The sequence below is a fragment of the Arachis ipaensis genome, chromosome B4 (assembly GCF_059453495.1).
Source record: "Arachis ipaensis isolate K30076 ecotype BB chromosome B4, ASM5945349v1, whole genome shotgun sequence".
Lineage (NCBI taxonomy): Eukaryota > Viridiplantae > Streptophyta > Magnoliopsida > Fabales > Fabaceae > Arachis > Arachis ipaensis.
Window position 1 is genome coordinate 132,873,696 of NC_142439.1, and position 14,542 is coordinate 132,888,237.

The window sequence follows — 14,542 nt, forward strand, 5'->3', positions numbered from 1 at the left end:
TGGCATTCAGCTTCATGATTGCACCAGGAAACTTGGCAGTTTGCTCTTCAGTAACATCTTCATTCTCTTCAGAAGAGGAATACTTATCAGAGCTCATGAAGGGCATAAGGAGGTTCAATGGAATCTCTATGGTCTCTAGATGAGCCTCAGAGTCCTTTGGTTCCTCAGAGGGAAGCTCCTTATTGATCACTGGACGTCCCAGGAGGTCTTCCTCCTTGGGATTCACGTCCTCCTCTCCCTCATTGGGTTCGGCCATTTTGCTTATGTTAATGGCCTTGCACTCTCCTTTTGGATTCTCTTCTGTATTGCTTGGGAGAGTACTGGGAGGGATTTCAGTGATCCTTTTACTCAGCTGGCCCACTTGTGCTTCCAAATTTCTAATGGAAGACTGTGTTTCATTCATGAAGCTCACAGTGGCTTTAGATAGATCAGAGACTAGATTTGCTAAATTAGAAGCATTTTGTTCAGAGTTCTCTGTCTGTTGCTGAGTGGATGATGGAAAAGGTTTATTATTGTTAAACCTGTTTCTTCCACCATTATTAAAGCCTTGTTGAGGCTTTTGATCCTTCCATGAGAAATTTGGATGATTTCTCCATGATGAGTTATAGGTGTTTCCATAAGGTTCACCTAAGTAATTCACCTCTGCTATTGCAGGGTTCTCAGGATCATAAGCTTCTTCTTCATAAGAAGCCTCTTGAGTACTGTTGGATGCAGCTTGCATTCCATGCAGACTCTGAGAGATCATATTGACTTGCTGAGTCAATATTTTATTCTGAGCCAATATGGCATTCAGAGTATCAACTTCAAGAACTCCCTTCTTTATAGGCGTCCCATTGTTCACAGGATTCCTTTCAGAAGTGTACATGAACTGGTTATTAGCAACCATGTCAATGAGTTCTTGAGCTTCTGCAGGCATTTTCTTTAGGTGAATGGATCCACCTGCAGAAGTGTCCAGTGACATCTTTGATAGCTCAGATAAACCATCATAGAATATATCCAGGATGGTCCATTCTGAAAGCATGTCAGAAGGACACTTTTTGGTCAACTGTTTGTATCTTTCCCAAGCTTCATAGAGGGATTCACCTTCTTTCTGTCTGAAGGTTTGAACATCAGCTCTAAGCTTGCTCAGCTTTTGAGGAGGAAAGTACTTGGCTAAGAAAGCCGTGACCAGCTTATCCCAAGAGTTCAGGCTATCTTTAGGTTGAGAGTCCAACCATAATCTAGCTCTGTCTCTTACAGCAAAAGGGAAAAGCATGAGCCTGTAGACTTCAGGATCTACTCCATTAGTCTTAACAGTATCACATATCTGCAAGAATTCAGTTAAGAACTGAAAAGGATATTCAGATGGAAGTCCATGAAACTTGCAGTTCTGCTGCATCAGAGAAACTAATTGAGGTTTCAGCTCAAAGTTGTTTGCTCCAATGGCAGGAATGGAGATGCTTCTTCCATGTAAATTGGAATTAGGTGCAGTAAAGTCACCAAGCATCTTCCTTACATTATTATTATTTTCGGCTGCCATCTCCTCTTCCTGTTCAAAAATTTCTGAAAGGTTATCTCTGGATTGTTGTATTTTAGCTTCTCTTAATTTTTTCTTCAGAGTCCTTTCAGGTTCTGGATCTGCTTCCACAAGAATGTTCTTATCCTTGCTCCTGCTCATATGACAAAGAAGAAGGCACAGAAAAGTAATAATAATAATGGAGATCCTTTATACCACAGTATAGGGATCCCTGTGTAAGTAGAAGAAAAGAGGGGGAGAGAGAGAATTTTCGAAAAATATTTTTGAAAAAGAGTTTATGATTTTTGAAAATAGTTTTTGAAAAATGTTAGTAATTTTCAAAAATTAAGATTTAAAAAATTAAAAATTAAAATAATTAATAAATTAAAAAGAAATTTTGAAAAAGGGGGAAGATATTTTCGAAAATGAGAGAGAGAGAGTTAGTTAGGTAGTTTTGAAAAAGTTAAGAAACAAACAAAAAGTTAGTTAGTTGGTTGAAACAAATTTTGAAAACCAATTTTGAAAAGATAAGAAGTTAGGAAGTTAGAGAAGATATTTTGAAATCAAATTTTTAAAAAAAGATAAGAAGATTTTTTTGAAAAGATATGATAGAAATTAGTTTTTTGAAAAGGATTTGATTTTTAAAATCTCAATTAATGACTTGATTCACAAGAAATCACAAGATATGATTCTAGAACTTAAAGTTTGAATCTTTCTTAACAAGCAAGTAACAAACTTCAAATTTTTGAATCAAAACATTAATTGATTATGTTATTTTCGAAAATTTGATCTAAAAATAAGAAAAAGATTTTCGAAAAATATTTTTGGAATTTTCGAAAATAACTAAGAATTTTGAAAAAGATTTTGAAAAAGATAAGATTTTCAAATTGAAAATTTGATTTGACTCATGAGAAACAATTTGATTTTAAAAATTTTTGAAAAAGTCAATCCAAATTTTCGAATTTGATGAGAGAAAAAGGGAAAGATATTTTTTTTATTTTTGAATTTTTATGTTGCAAGAGAAAAACACTAAAAAGATGCAATGCATGAAATTTTTAGATCAAAACATGTGATGCATGCAAGAATGCTATGAATGTCAAGATGAACACCAAGAACACTATGAATGTCAAGATGAACATCAAGAACATATTTTTGAAAAATGTTTTATGCAAAGAAAACATGTAAGACACCAAACTTAGAAATCTTTCATGTTTAGACTCTAAGAAACGAAAAATGCACATGTAAAACAAGAAAAGACACAAAACATGAAAACATCAAGATCAAACAAGAAGACTTACCAAGAACAACTTGAAGATCATGAAGAACACTATGAATGCATGATATTTTCGAAAAATGCAAGATGCATATGCAATTAACACCAAACTTATAACATGACTCAAGACTCAAACAAGAAACACAAAAAATATTTTTGATTTTTATGATTTTCTAATTTTTTTGGATTTTTTCGAAAATTATATGAAAAAGAAAAAATAAGGATTCCAAAATTTTTAACATGAATTCCAGGAATCTTGCATTCTTAGTCTAAAGCTTCAGTCCAGGAATTAGACATGGCTCACTAGCCAGCCAAGCGTTCAATGAAAGCTCCGGTCCAAAACACTAGACATGGCCAATGGCCAGCCAAGCTTCAGCATGTAATTCAGATATGACATGCCTGACATACTCATTCCCAAAGGAATAGATATGGCTTTACAGCCAGCCAGGCTTCAACATGCTTCATGAAACACTAGAATTCATTCTTAAAAATTTTGAATAAAAATTTTTGAAAACATTTTTTATTTATTTTCGAAAACAGATGAGAAAATTTTGAAATATTTTTGAAAAATTTTTGAAAATAAAATAAAAAGAAAATTACCTAATCTGAGCAACAAGATGAACCGTCAGTTGTCCAAACTCGAACAATCCCCGGCAACGGCGCCCAAAACTTGGTGCACGAAATTGTGATGTCCAGGCTCAAACTATTCCTGGCACGTGAGCAACTTGGTACGTGTAATCGTGATTACACATTCATAATATGTCACAACTTCGATACAACTAACCAGCAAGTGCACTGGGTCGTCCAAGTAATACCTTACGTGAGTAAGGGTCGAATCCCACGGAGATTGTTGGTATGAATCAAGCTATGGTCACCTTGTAAATCTCAGTCAGGCAGATATAAAGTGATAATGGTGTTTTCGAATATTATATAATAAAATATGGATAGAGATACTTATGTAAATCATTGGTAGGAATTTCAGATAAGCGAATGGAGATGCTTTTCGTTCCTCTGAACCTCTGCTTTCCTGCTATCTTCATCCAATCAGTCTCACTCCTTTCCATGGCTGGCTTTATGTGATACATCACCACTGTCAATGGCTACTTTCGGTCATCTCTCGGGAAAATGATCCAATGCCCTGTCACGGCACGGCTAATCGTCTGGAGGCATCACCCTTGTCAATGGCTTCATCTTATCCTCTCAGTGAATAATATGCTCACGCACCCTGTCACGGCACGGCTATTCATCTGTCGGTTCTCGATCATGCTGGAATAGGATTCACCCTCCTTTTGCGTCTGTCACTAACGCCCTGCAATCGCGAGTTAGGAGCTCGTCACAGTCATTCAATCATTGAATCCTACTCGGAATACCACAGACAAGGTTTAGACTTTCCGGATTCTCTTGAATGCCGCCATCATTCTAGCTTACGCCACGAAGATTCCGGTTAAGAGATCTAAGAGATATTCATTCTAGCTTAATTCATGTAGAACGGAAGTGTTTGTCAGGCACGTGTTCATAGGGGAGATGGTGATGAGCGTCACACATAATCATCACCTTCATCACGTTCTTGGGTGCGAATGGATATCTTAGAAGCGAAATAAGATGAATTGAATAGAAAACAGTAGTACTTGCATTAATCTTTGAGGAACAGCAGAGCTCCACACCTTAATCTATGGAGTGTAGAAACTCTACCGTATGAAAATACATAAGTGAAGGTCCAGGCATGGCCGAGATGGCCAGCCCCCTATTGTGATCTAAGATAGCATACAACTGATCAAAGATGCTTAATACAATAGTAAAAGGTCCTATTTATAATAAACTAGCTACTAGGGTTTACATGAGTAAGTAATTGATGTATAAATCCACTTCCTGGGCCCACTTGGTGTGTGTTTGGGCTGAGCCTGAGTGTTGCACGTGTAGAGGTTCTTCTTGGAGTTGAACGCCAGCTTTTGTGCCAGTTTGGGCGTTCAACTCTGGTTTTGGCTCCTTTTCTGGCGCTGGACGCCAGATTTGGGTAGAAAACTGGCGTTGAACGCCAGTTTACGTCGTCTATTCTTAGCCAAAGTATAAACTATTATATATTGTTGGAAAGCCCTGGATGTCTACTTTCCAACGCAATTGGAAGCGTGCCATTTCGAGTTCTGTAGCTCCAGAAAATCCACTTTGAGTGTAGGGAGGTCAGAATCCAACAGCATCAGCAGTCCTTCTTCAACCTCTGAATCTGATTTCTGCTCAAGTCCCTCAATTTCAGCCAGAAAATACCTGAAATCACAGAAAAACACACTAACTCATAGTAAAGTCCAGAAATGTGAATTTATCATAAAAACTAATGAAAACATCCCTAAAAGTAACTAGATCCTACTAAAATCATACTAAAAACAATGCCAAAAAGCGTATAAATTATCCGCTCATCATGGCCCCTGAATTCTTCAACCCGAACGGCAATACCTTGTAGCAGTATGTTCCCCCTGGCGTTATGAACACCGTCTTCTCCTCGTCTGGCCGGTGCATCGGTATCTGATTGTAGCCAGAATAAGCATCCATGAAGTTCAGATACTGATATCCCGCCGCCGCGTCGACGAGCGCATCTATGTTGGGGAGGGGGTAGGAGTCTTTGGGACATGCTTTGTTAAGATCGGAGTAATCCATGCACATCCTCCATTTGCCGTTGTGCTTTCTAACCAGAACTACATTCGACAGCCAAGTCGAGTAGTCGAGTTCTCGGATAAATCCTGCTTTGAGAAGGCTGGCCGTCTGCCTGGCCACCTCCTCTGCCCTTTCTTGTGACATTTTCCTTCTCCTCTGAGCGACCGCCTTGGCCCCGCGTTGATGGCCAAGCAATGCGACATGAGCTGGGGGTCTATCCCCGGCATGTCGGCTGGCGTCCAGGCAAATAGGTTGGCGTTAGCCCTAATCATTTTTATTAGAGGTTCCTTCAGGTTGTGTGGGAGATTTCTGTTCATGAAGGTGAACTTTTTCTCTGTGTCGCCAACCCTGAACCTTTCTAAGTTCCCTTCTGGCTCGGGTCTGGGCTTGTCATCGACTCTAGCGTCCAGGTCGGCGAGGAACACTCCCGATGCTTCTTTGGATTTCTTCCTTAAGGAGAGACTGGCATTGTCACAAGCGACTGCCGTTTCTAAGTCTCCCTTTATGGATCCCACGGATCCGTCATCAGTGATGAACTTCATTACCAACATCTTTGTACTGATCACTGCCTCGAGATCGTTGATAGTCTTTCTTCCTAGGATGACGTTGTAGGCCGTGAACTAGGCCAAGAAAGCGCGGCTAATGTCCGAAAACCTGGCAACAGAGCCTTGTGGGAGGCTGTTAAACCACTGTATTGCAGGCCCAGCTAGAGTGACTGGGAAAGCGCGACACCTCACTTCGTCGCCTACTCCCTCCAAGTTCATTCTGGCCTCGAAGGCCGTAAGATGCTCCTATGGGTCCTGGGTTCCGTCGTACCTCATGTCCGTCGGCTTATCAAAGTGCTTTGGTAGCCGGACCTCGAGGATGGAATGATGAAATGGGGTTGCGCCCATTATCACGGGTCGTCGCGTTCTCTTTGGCCTTTCTCCGCCGTCTTCCCGGTCCCGCTCTGTGGTGCGTCTCCCTTCAGGCCGGGTGTATATCACGGGGTCACGACGTCTTCTTGGGAGGTCCCTCGGATGGTAAGGTGGGGTTTTCGCCTAGTTCAGGGTTGCGGGAGTGGAACTGGAGCAGCCGACTTCTCGAGTTCTTTGTGTGGAGAGGGGGTGTCACCTGAAAAGATACTCCGACGCCCAAGTCAGTGTGGTGTACAGGTGGTCAAGGAGAAAAGTTGTGTGTACGTTCCTGGGGGGAGGGGTAGGACCCTCCCCATATATACTGTGTCAGAGGTGGGCCCTGCACGGGCAGACCCACCTTCTGCGAAGCTTCCCCTTGATAGATGTTGCTAGGTGAGCTGGAACCCAGGAGGAAAGGTGCCCGGGTCAAGGATCGGGCGCATGGTGCTCCGCTGGGTGGTCGTCTGGACCCGGTACAGGTGTGCACCGGTCGGGTCGGTTGTGAAGCCAGCCGGGCTGGGCCGCAACAATAAGTTTCTGATTTTTCTTAACTCTTGACTTCAATTTTCTTAGACATATATATAATTAATATAAAAATATTATTTGTATACTAAAATTAGTTATTAATATATTTGTGGTATAAATATATATATGGTTTAATTTATTTTTAAGGAAAAATTAATATAAAGGACCATTAATAAAACTTAATTAATAAAAAGGATTATTAATTTTAAAATTATTAAAAAGGACTAATTTATATATTATTAAAAATAAAAACAAAAAAATAAAAAATGAAAAGACAATAATATCCAATAATCTTTCTTCTCCTTCCCCTTGTTTTCTTTCCCCATCTTCTTCACCCGTTCTCAAACCCACTCCATACCCAACCTAAGGGAAACGTCGGTGGCGCGCGCTTGAGAAGATTTGCCAAAGGTAGAATCGTCGTATCAGAGGCGGAATCGATGCCGTCTTCGTCGCGTCAAAAGAGATTCGTCTTCATCACCATACAGCAAAGTTGTCAGAGGCAAAATTGTCATCTTTGGGCAGAATCGTCTTCTGAAGCTCGTCGCCGGCGGTAAAACTCATTCGTCCCACGTCGACCATCGCTCCTTTGACTCCTCCAGTCGCTCGCAGCAGCAAGCCCCACCTGAAGCTCCCCAAAGCCACACGCTTATTTCAGGTTCAAGTCCCTGCCTTAAGCTTTTGAGCTATATTAGTATCCCTGAAATTAAAAATTGTATAGCTTTTAAGGTGAAAACTGCAATACATGATGAAGTTTGAACATTTTCAATTCATGAATAAGATTTTAGTGTGATCTGGAAATGCCTTAATTCAAACCTGATGATGCTATTAGTCACTGTTTTGTTTTACTGATTATGTGATTTTCAATTTTGTTTCTTTCAAGTTATAAAGGCATATGCATTAAACAAAATCTAAGTTACAGTTTTTTTAATGAATATAGTAGTGCATTATTGATGTTAAGAGCGTTATCTTTGGCCCCAGTAAGAACTCTAATAACACTTGTTGTCTATATTGAAAAATACATTAATGAATGAATGAATCTGAATTTGAAGGGTTTATATTCAAGGTGTGTTTGGTATGAGGCTGAAAATAAAGATGGATCAGTTTTTGTTTCTAAACTTGTGTTCTAAAATTGTTCATGGACTTTAAACACAATGCTTTGGCGTTGCTTATGATTGTAGCATTTCTTTCTATTTGTCTAATTAGAAGAACCTGATTATATGTCATGACTCTTAATTATGTTTACACAAAAAAAAATGCAGGATTTCAAAGATAAAGAGCTTACTTCAACAATTTGGTCTAATAAAAAGGGTCATGTGGTAAGTATCACTACTAGCCTTTAGGTGGCTACAATTTAGTGACCAAAAATAATTTATATTGGTTATAATAATAAAAGTTTATGGTGATTGTTTTGCCAGAGAATTAACCAAAGTTCTTGATTTCACTTTGTACTTTGTTTCTACAGGCTCAGGCAAGACAGCAAGGAGAATACGAGACTCTCCACCGTGACTTAAATATTGGATTTGGTAAATGGGATTTTAGTCTTTTGGATCTTGAAAACCCGTTTCCAAATAATGAAGCTTCTGTCCATCTTCTTTGGCATAGAGAGGAAGATTTGATGGTGTCTGTTATAGTGCAACAATACATCGCCGAAAATCTTCCTTGGATTCAGTATCATGAACTCAAAGGATCTGGTCACTTGTTCCCTTATCTTGATGGTATGAGTGATACTATCATTAAGTCACTTTTAGGTGCAAAGTAGGCTTCTATGTTATGGTTAGTGATTGTTCTGTTCCGGCTTCGAGATTCGGCTTCTCCGTATCTGAAAATTCAAAGAGTTGATTAGAGTAAAATGTATTATCTACATTGAAACATCATTGAGTACACATGGCTGTAGGGAGAATCAGGTTACTTTCAAACATGAATTCTATCTCTTACTTGAAAACAGATTGAAAGAGAAGTTGAAATATTTCTCTACAGCCTCATTGAGTCTATGAACCTGAATTGATTTGAAATATGAATTTCTTTTTGATGAGTGTGATGATCATTGTCCATGATTATTAGTAACTAGCAACTATCAAGGCTATCAATGAAGCATAAGGAATAATGGTATGAAAATATTAGAGTGGTCTAATTTTACTGGAAGACTGGTATGGAAGCACAATTATTCATTGGATCTTTGACTTGTAATGAAAATATCAATTGAAAATTTTATAGAAAGTGCTTCTTTTTCTAAGATTTTTTTGTTTAACTATGAGCAGAGTTACACAATTTTAGTGTAAAATTGCAGAGTTTGTGCAGAAAATTACAGAACATTAGTGCAAAATCATAGAAAAAATTAAATTGCAGATTTTTATTTACTAAGTGCAGCAACTTTAATGCAGAATTGCACAATAGAACTAAAGCCAAACCTGTTGCATAATTCAAGTGCATATTTGCAGAAACGCTATTAAATCAACGTAAAACTACAAAATTCAAGTGTAAGATTACACAAATTTAATTAAAAATCAAAGTAAAACTATAAAGTTTAAGTGCATATACAATTAAGAAACTTAGCAGAATCACCTAATATGCATAACTTAAGAAAAACCAATATTGCAATTCTAAATGTGACAATCTATAAAGTTAGAACTACCTAAAAAAAATTCATATTTTTTTTGGATTAGGATTTCTACATTTAGAACGATTATGACCACTCTGATCACATCGGCTACATTTGTAAACATGCACATCTTGAAATTGTGACTCTCGGCGCTTCTTGCATGGTCTTCCCGGAGGACGAGTTGTTGTAGGTGGCATAAGAAAAATATTATTCTCCCAGTCTATTAGGGTCAGGTTGTTGACATCAGGCATGTCATGAGTTTCAATTGGGATCATACTGCTCGCATAAATCTTTTCTTGTGAACTTTTCAGATAACGCTCCTCTACATAGATGTAGATGTTGCCATGTAATAATTTAATTGCAGCACAAGCATGTGGACATGGAATTCCAGTCATTTGCCATTCAAGACATGTACATTCTTTGCGTAGTAGATTCACACATACATCAACATTTGACCCTCTAACCATAACATTATGATTTCCATATCTCACTGCTTTAAGAAACTCACTTCTAGCTACATGCTCCATCAATATTTTATCAATCTTTGGCCCAACTTCATTCTTCCATTTAGTCATCTCTAACTTTGCAGTATATAACAGATTTGCAAGTTTGTCTCTATGCTCTGTTATTAAAGCACAAATACAATGAGTCCTCTCTTTTCTTATCCATGAATTAAATGATTCAGCTACATTGGTAGTTATGAGGTCCCATCGTCGATGAGGGAATTGAGACTTTTCCCATTTGTTAATATCTCCTTTAGTCTCTAACCAATTTGCAAGTTCTGGTGAAAATGCACGAAGTTGTTCCACAGCTTCTGTAAATTCTGTGCCAAAACGGGTATAACAAACTGCGTCTAGTAGTTTTTTTGCATCTTCTTTTACTTCACCGCGTATTTCCCTCTGTAACTTTTTAGTTTCTGCACAAAAATTTTCTTTCACATGTCGATAAAAATAAGCATGTCTATCCCTGTCATATACTTGCTCCACAGCTGCAATAATTGATGGATGCCTATCAGATATTAACGTAACTGGAATTGACCCAGTTAGTTCTTTCAAATTAGATAGGAACCAAAGCCAATTCTCATTATTTCCAGCACTAACAATTGCATACGCAATCGGAAATAAATCATTATTTGCATCGCATGTAGAGGCAGCTAGAAGAGTTCCCTTGTATGGACCACTTAAGTGGCAACCATCAATAAATAATATAGGCCTTGCTCCACGAAGAAAACCTGTCACACAACACCCATATGCAACAAAAAGCTTTTCAAATTGATAACTAGGAGAGCATGTCCATTTTGCAACTGTTTGTGGATCAGTTTTCACTAAACGATTACATATCCAAGGAATTCGCATATATGAATCTTTAGGTACGCCATTAATTTCAGCTAATGCTTTCTCCTTTGCAGCCCAAGCTTGGTGATATGTTAGTGAAAATCCGTATTCCTTGAAAATATCATTTCGTATGTCATTAGGCAACTTGTCAGGAGTTAATCTCAACTTGTCGACAATAATTGAAGACACCAAATTAGATCTGAAAGAGTGAGTACTCTCCAATACATCTTGAGTTGAGTGCTTATGATTCTTGATAAAATGTCTCACCACGAGGAACGAAGTATTTTTTCCATAGCATAAGCCGACAATTTCCACGGACAACCTTCAACCTTGCAGACACACATTATTTTACCCGGACTGTTCTTTAAGAACTTGTATGTAAACTTATGAGCAATACCATATTCAAACAATGCTTTCCTCAGCTTACTTGCATTTTGAAAAATCTGTCCTTCTTCCTTTATAAGATCATTCCACTTAGCAGAGCCATTAATAATCTGAGGTGTAGGGACAAGTTGGGTTGTACATAGAATTGGTGTCAATGAATTTTGACCATCAATATTAGTAACGACGTTGACTTCTTGAGTTGAATTACTTGATAGTGTACTAATCATAAAAAAAATAAATTAATTTCATAACAATTCACTAATCACTAATATAAGAAAATTTATAAAAAGATAACCCAGTTGGAATACATACCTGTCATGAACGTTGTCGTCATTGTCCTCATGAGGTACAATATCATGGTTAGTCTTTTCTACCTCCATGATATATACATGAGCTGTATCATCATTGAATGTGATCAATTGGTTAACACTATCAATATCAATGAGATCTATGAGTTGAGATTGGTTAAACTTGACTGTGTAGGTAATGCGTTTATTCTGCATTTTTTCCTTGGTTCGAAGCCATATCTTATGCATTAAATTTGAATGCGTGCATCCTTCTTCAATTAGCTCTCCTATGATTTTTTCTCAATGATAAATAATTTTCTGGTTTGGTACAACTTCAATATTACCTCCAATGTGAAAATAACAAAAAATTTGTCGACGAACAGTAGATTCCATGTCTATGCAAAAATATAAAAATAATAACACTACAAAAATAATCACTTTTAGCGGCCATTTATTTTGCTTTTAGCGGCAATAAAAATAGCCGCTAATACATTTACCGACAATTTGACATTAGCCGTCTTATGCTTCCTCGCTAAAAGGTTTTAGTAGCCATTATAACATTTGCCGGTAAAAACTGTTTTAATGGCCACAAAAAGTATATAACTTTTAGCGGCCATTTTCTTGGCAATTTATATGGCCACTAAAAGTAATTCTAAGATTGCAACATTGTTCACTTTTAGTTGTTATTACTATTGCCGCTAAAATCCATGTTACCGGCAATTTATATGGCCGCTAAAAAAATTCTAAAATTATAATATTATTCACTTTTAGCTGCCATTACTATTGCCGCTAAAATCTTAAAGACTTTTTTTTAATTATACTCACTTTATTAGAACTAACAACCTATAATTTTTTCTATAATAATAATAATAATAATAATGATAATTTGCATTTGAATTTCAATCAAGAAAATTTAAAACAAGCTTTCTATTAAAATGCTCTTTTTAACAAACTAGAATATTAAAAGCAGTATTTGTCAATACATAATAGAGATTTCTTTGTCATTTCATTGACTTTTAATACATTTTGCAAAAAATAAAAAAAAAAGCCAAAATATACTCAATTCTTCTAGGCTAATGGTGCAACAAAGCCACCAACTGAGTCCCACAACAGTTACAGTGATGCCAATTCCTATAACACTATCTGCATATATAACAGATTGAAATTTCAGTTCAGTTAATATTCCAATACTTATTTTAAAATTCATAAAACTATAAACACCATCCAAATATAAATTAAATTTCAAAGAGACTAAATTCATAAAACTATAAACACCATCCAAATATAATCATTAGAAAATAAAAACTTATTTAATTTTTATTTATAGTATTAAAGATCATTATCACTAAATATGAACATTATTAAAAGAGACTAAATTAGCTTGCTTGGTGAGACAACCAACTAACCTTGTTCAGGGACCGCACACCACTTGTGTTTTCTTTTTTGCTTCGGAAATGGCAGCTAACTAACTTTGTAGGTTGTGGCCGTCAACTTGCTTGACCGACCTGGTCCATCAACTAGCTATAAAACAAATATGGGCACCATATAACAAACACCTAAATATTAAATTTTATAGCAAATTTTAAATATTTATGATTTTATACTTTTCAATTAAATATCAACTAATTTCTGAATTGAACAATTCTACAAAGAAAAAACGAGAAAAAAAAGTATCAAATCTTTCCCCAAAAAATATGAGGTATGGTGTGATCTTTGAAACAGTCTCAATGAAATTCAAGCTAAAAATGAAAAAAATAAAACAAAATTATATGTAATAGCAAAAAAGGAAAAAGAGAAAGAAAGAAAGAAAAAATTACGTGATCGAGTCTTTATCTGAATCGAAATAATTTACTTTCTTCCCTATCAACAGCAACCAAATTCAAGAAATCATTAGAAGCTGCAAATTCTCACATAATAGTGACATAAATATAACAGTAATGGATATGATGATTATTAACTACAATTTACAACCTTATATATTAATTAAACTAATCAGTACCTAAGGTTTAAAAAGAATCAGAGAAAAAAAGAAGTGAAGTGATAAATATGGCATAAAGCAATGAACACAATTCATAGTCAACAAGCATTATTAGACCCAAAAAAAAGGAGGGGGGACCATAGATTTGTTAGCAAGTGATAATCTATTCTATGCATAGAATAAGTGATCAGTGCATCAGCATTTAGCATATGACAAACTAGTACTAATGAGAATAGATTCTCATTGATTACTTGAAAAGAAGCTCAGTCACAAGGTCAGTCACAAACCTATTCTCAAATTAAAGTGGGTAAAACTTAAATGGTAATTCACTAATTCAACACCCCCTTATTTTGTGAAAAACTCACATATACCCCATACTTCTTCAGTTCTTCTAAGTTCTTTATGCAGTCCAACATGTGAGCATGCCGGCAACACCAAAACCAATGGTGGGGAGGTATGATATGCAAATTGCAAAGAAAAAAAAAAGAAAGAAAAGCTAATACATAAAGTAAAACACATAGATCAGTGCAGAAAGCAGTGCAATTAAGCTAAGCGGCAACAGAAATGAAAATCGATGTGAGGAAACAGGGATAGTAACCTGAAAATTCAACCAAAAATGTGATGAATCATGCAATGAAACAACACATCAAATATATAGCCCGTGATAATACAATCAAATCATGTCATAGATATTCATCCCATAAACTAGTCATGAAGAACTATCCCTTTTACAGAAGGATTACTCAAACACATGCCTTTCATTAACTTAAAAGCAAAAATATAAGCAACTGGATGCAGTACTTTGGCAATAAGCAAGTACTATCGCTTCTGATAATTGGTATCAAACTGAAAAATAAAGAATAGAAGAAAGCCACAGTCATAGTATAGCATGGACAAGCAAAACACCAGTATCGTTCATGTTTATCTAAGCTGTGGCTACCTGAGTAAATCTAGTTGTAATTGTCGCAGAATAATAAATGACACATTTTAAAAGAAAAAATGGCAAGCGACAAATACTCAAATATCAATATGCAAAAAAATACACAGAACGATTCCTAGTCAATGCATAAGAATAAATAAATATAAACTATAAAACAGTGATGTGCGGAAAATGATCCGACACAA

At 36.5% G+C, this 14,542-nt stretch overlaps 1 protein-coding gene and 1 non-coding gene across 2 annotated transcripts; one reads left to right on the forward strand and one right to left on the reverse strand.

Annotated features, from left to right (window-relative positions):
- The first annotated feature begins 1,015 nt into the window (after positions 1–1,015).
- On the forward strand, positions 1,016–1,123 carry LOC148569280 (small nucleolar RNA R71). Its single transcript, XR_015881872.1, has one exon. It is a non-coding gene; the product is annotated as a small nucleolar RNA R71 (small nucleolar RNA).
- An 8,355-nt stretch (positions 1,124–9,478) lies between these two features.
- LOC148569281 (uncharacterized) lies at positions 9,479–11,691 on the reverse strand. The gene is made up of 3 exons (XM_088483664.1): positions 11,465–11,691; positions 11,253–11,371; positions 9,479–9,924 (listed from the first exon to the last, which is right to left on the reverse strand). The coding sequence occupies exons 1-3, from the start codon at positions 11,686–11,688 to the stop codon at positions 9,479–9,481; spliced, it is 789 nt and encodes a 262-aa protein (XP_088339790.1). The 5' UTR covers positions 11,689–11,691.
- Positions 11,692–14,542: the final 2,851 nt, after the last annotated feature.

Bases quoted from the DNA above. Each gene is read 5' to 3' on its own strand.
- LOC148569281 (XM_088483664.1), bottom strand. From the start codon at position 11,688: ATGCATAAGATATGGCTTCGAACCAAGGAAAAAATGCAGAATAAACGC. The intron at 11,372-11,464 runs GTATGTATTCCA...TTTTATGATTAG, and splicing joins GACGACAACGTTCATGACAG to TACACTATCAAGTAATTCAA. The intron at 9,925-11,252 runs GCTCTGCTAAGT...TTCTTAAAGCAG, and splicing joins TACACCTCAGATTATTAATG to TGAGATATGGAAATCATAAT.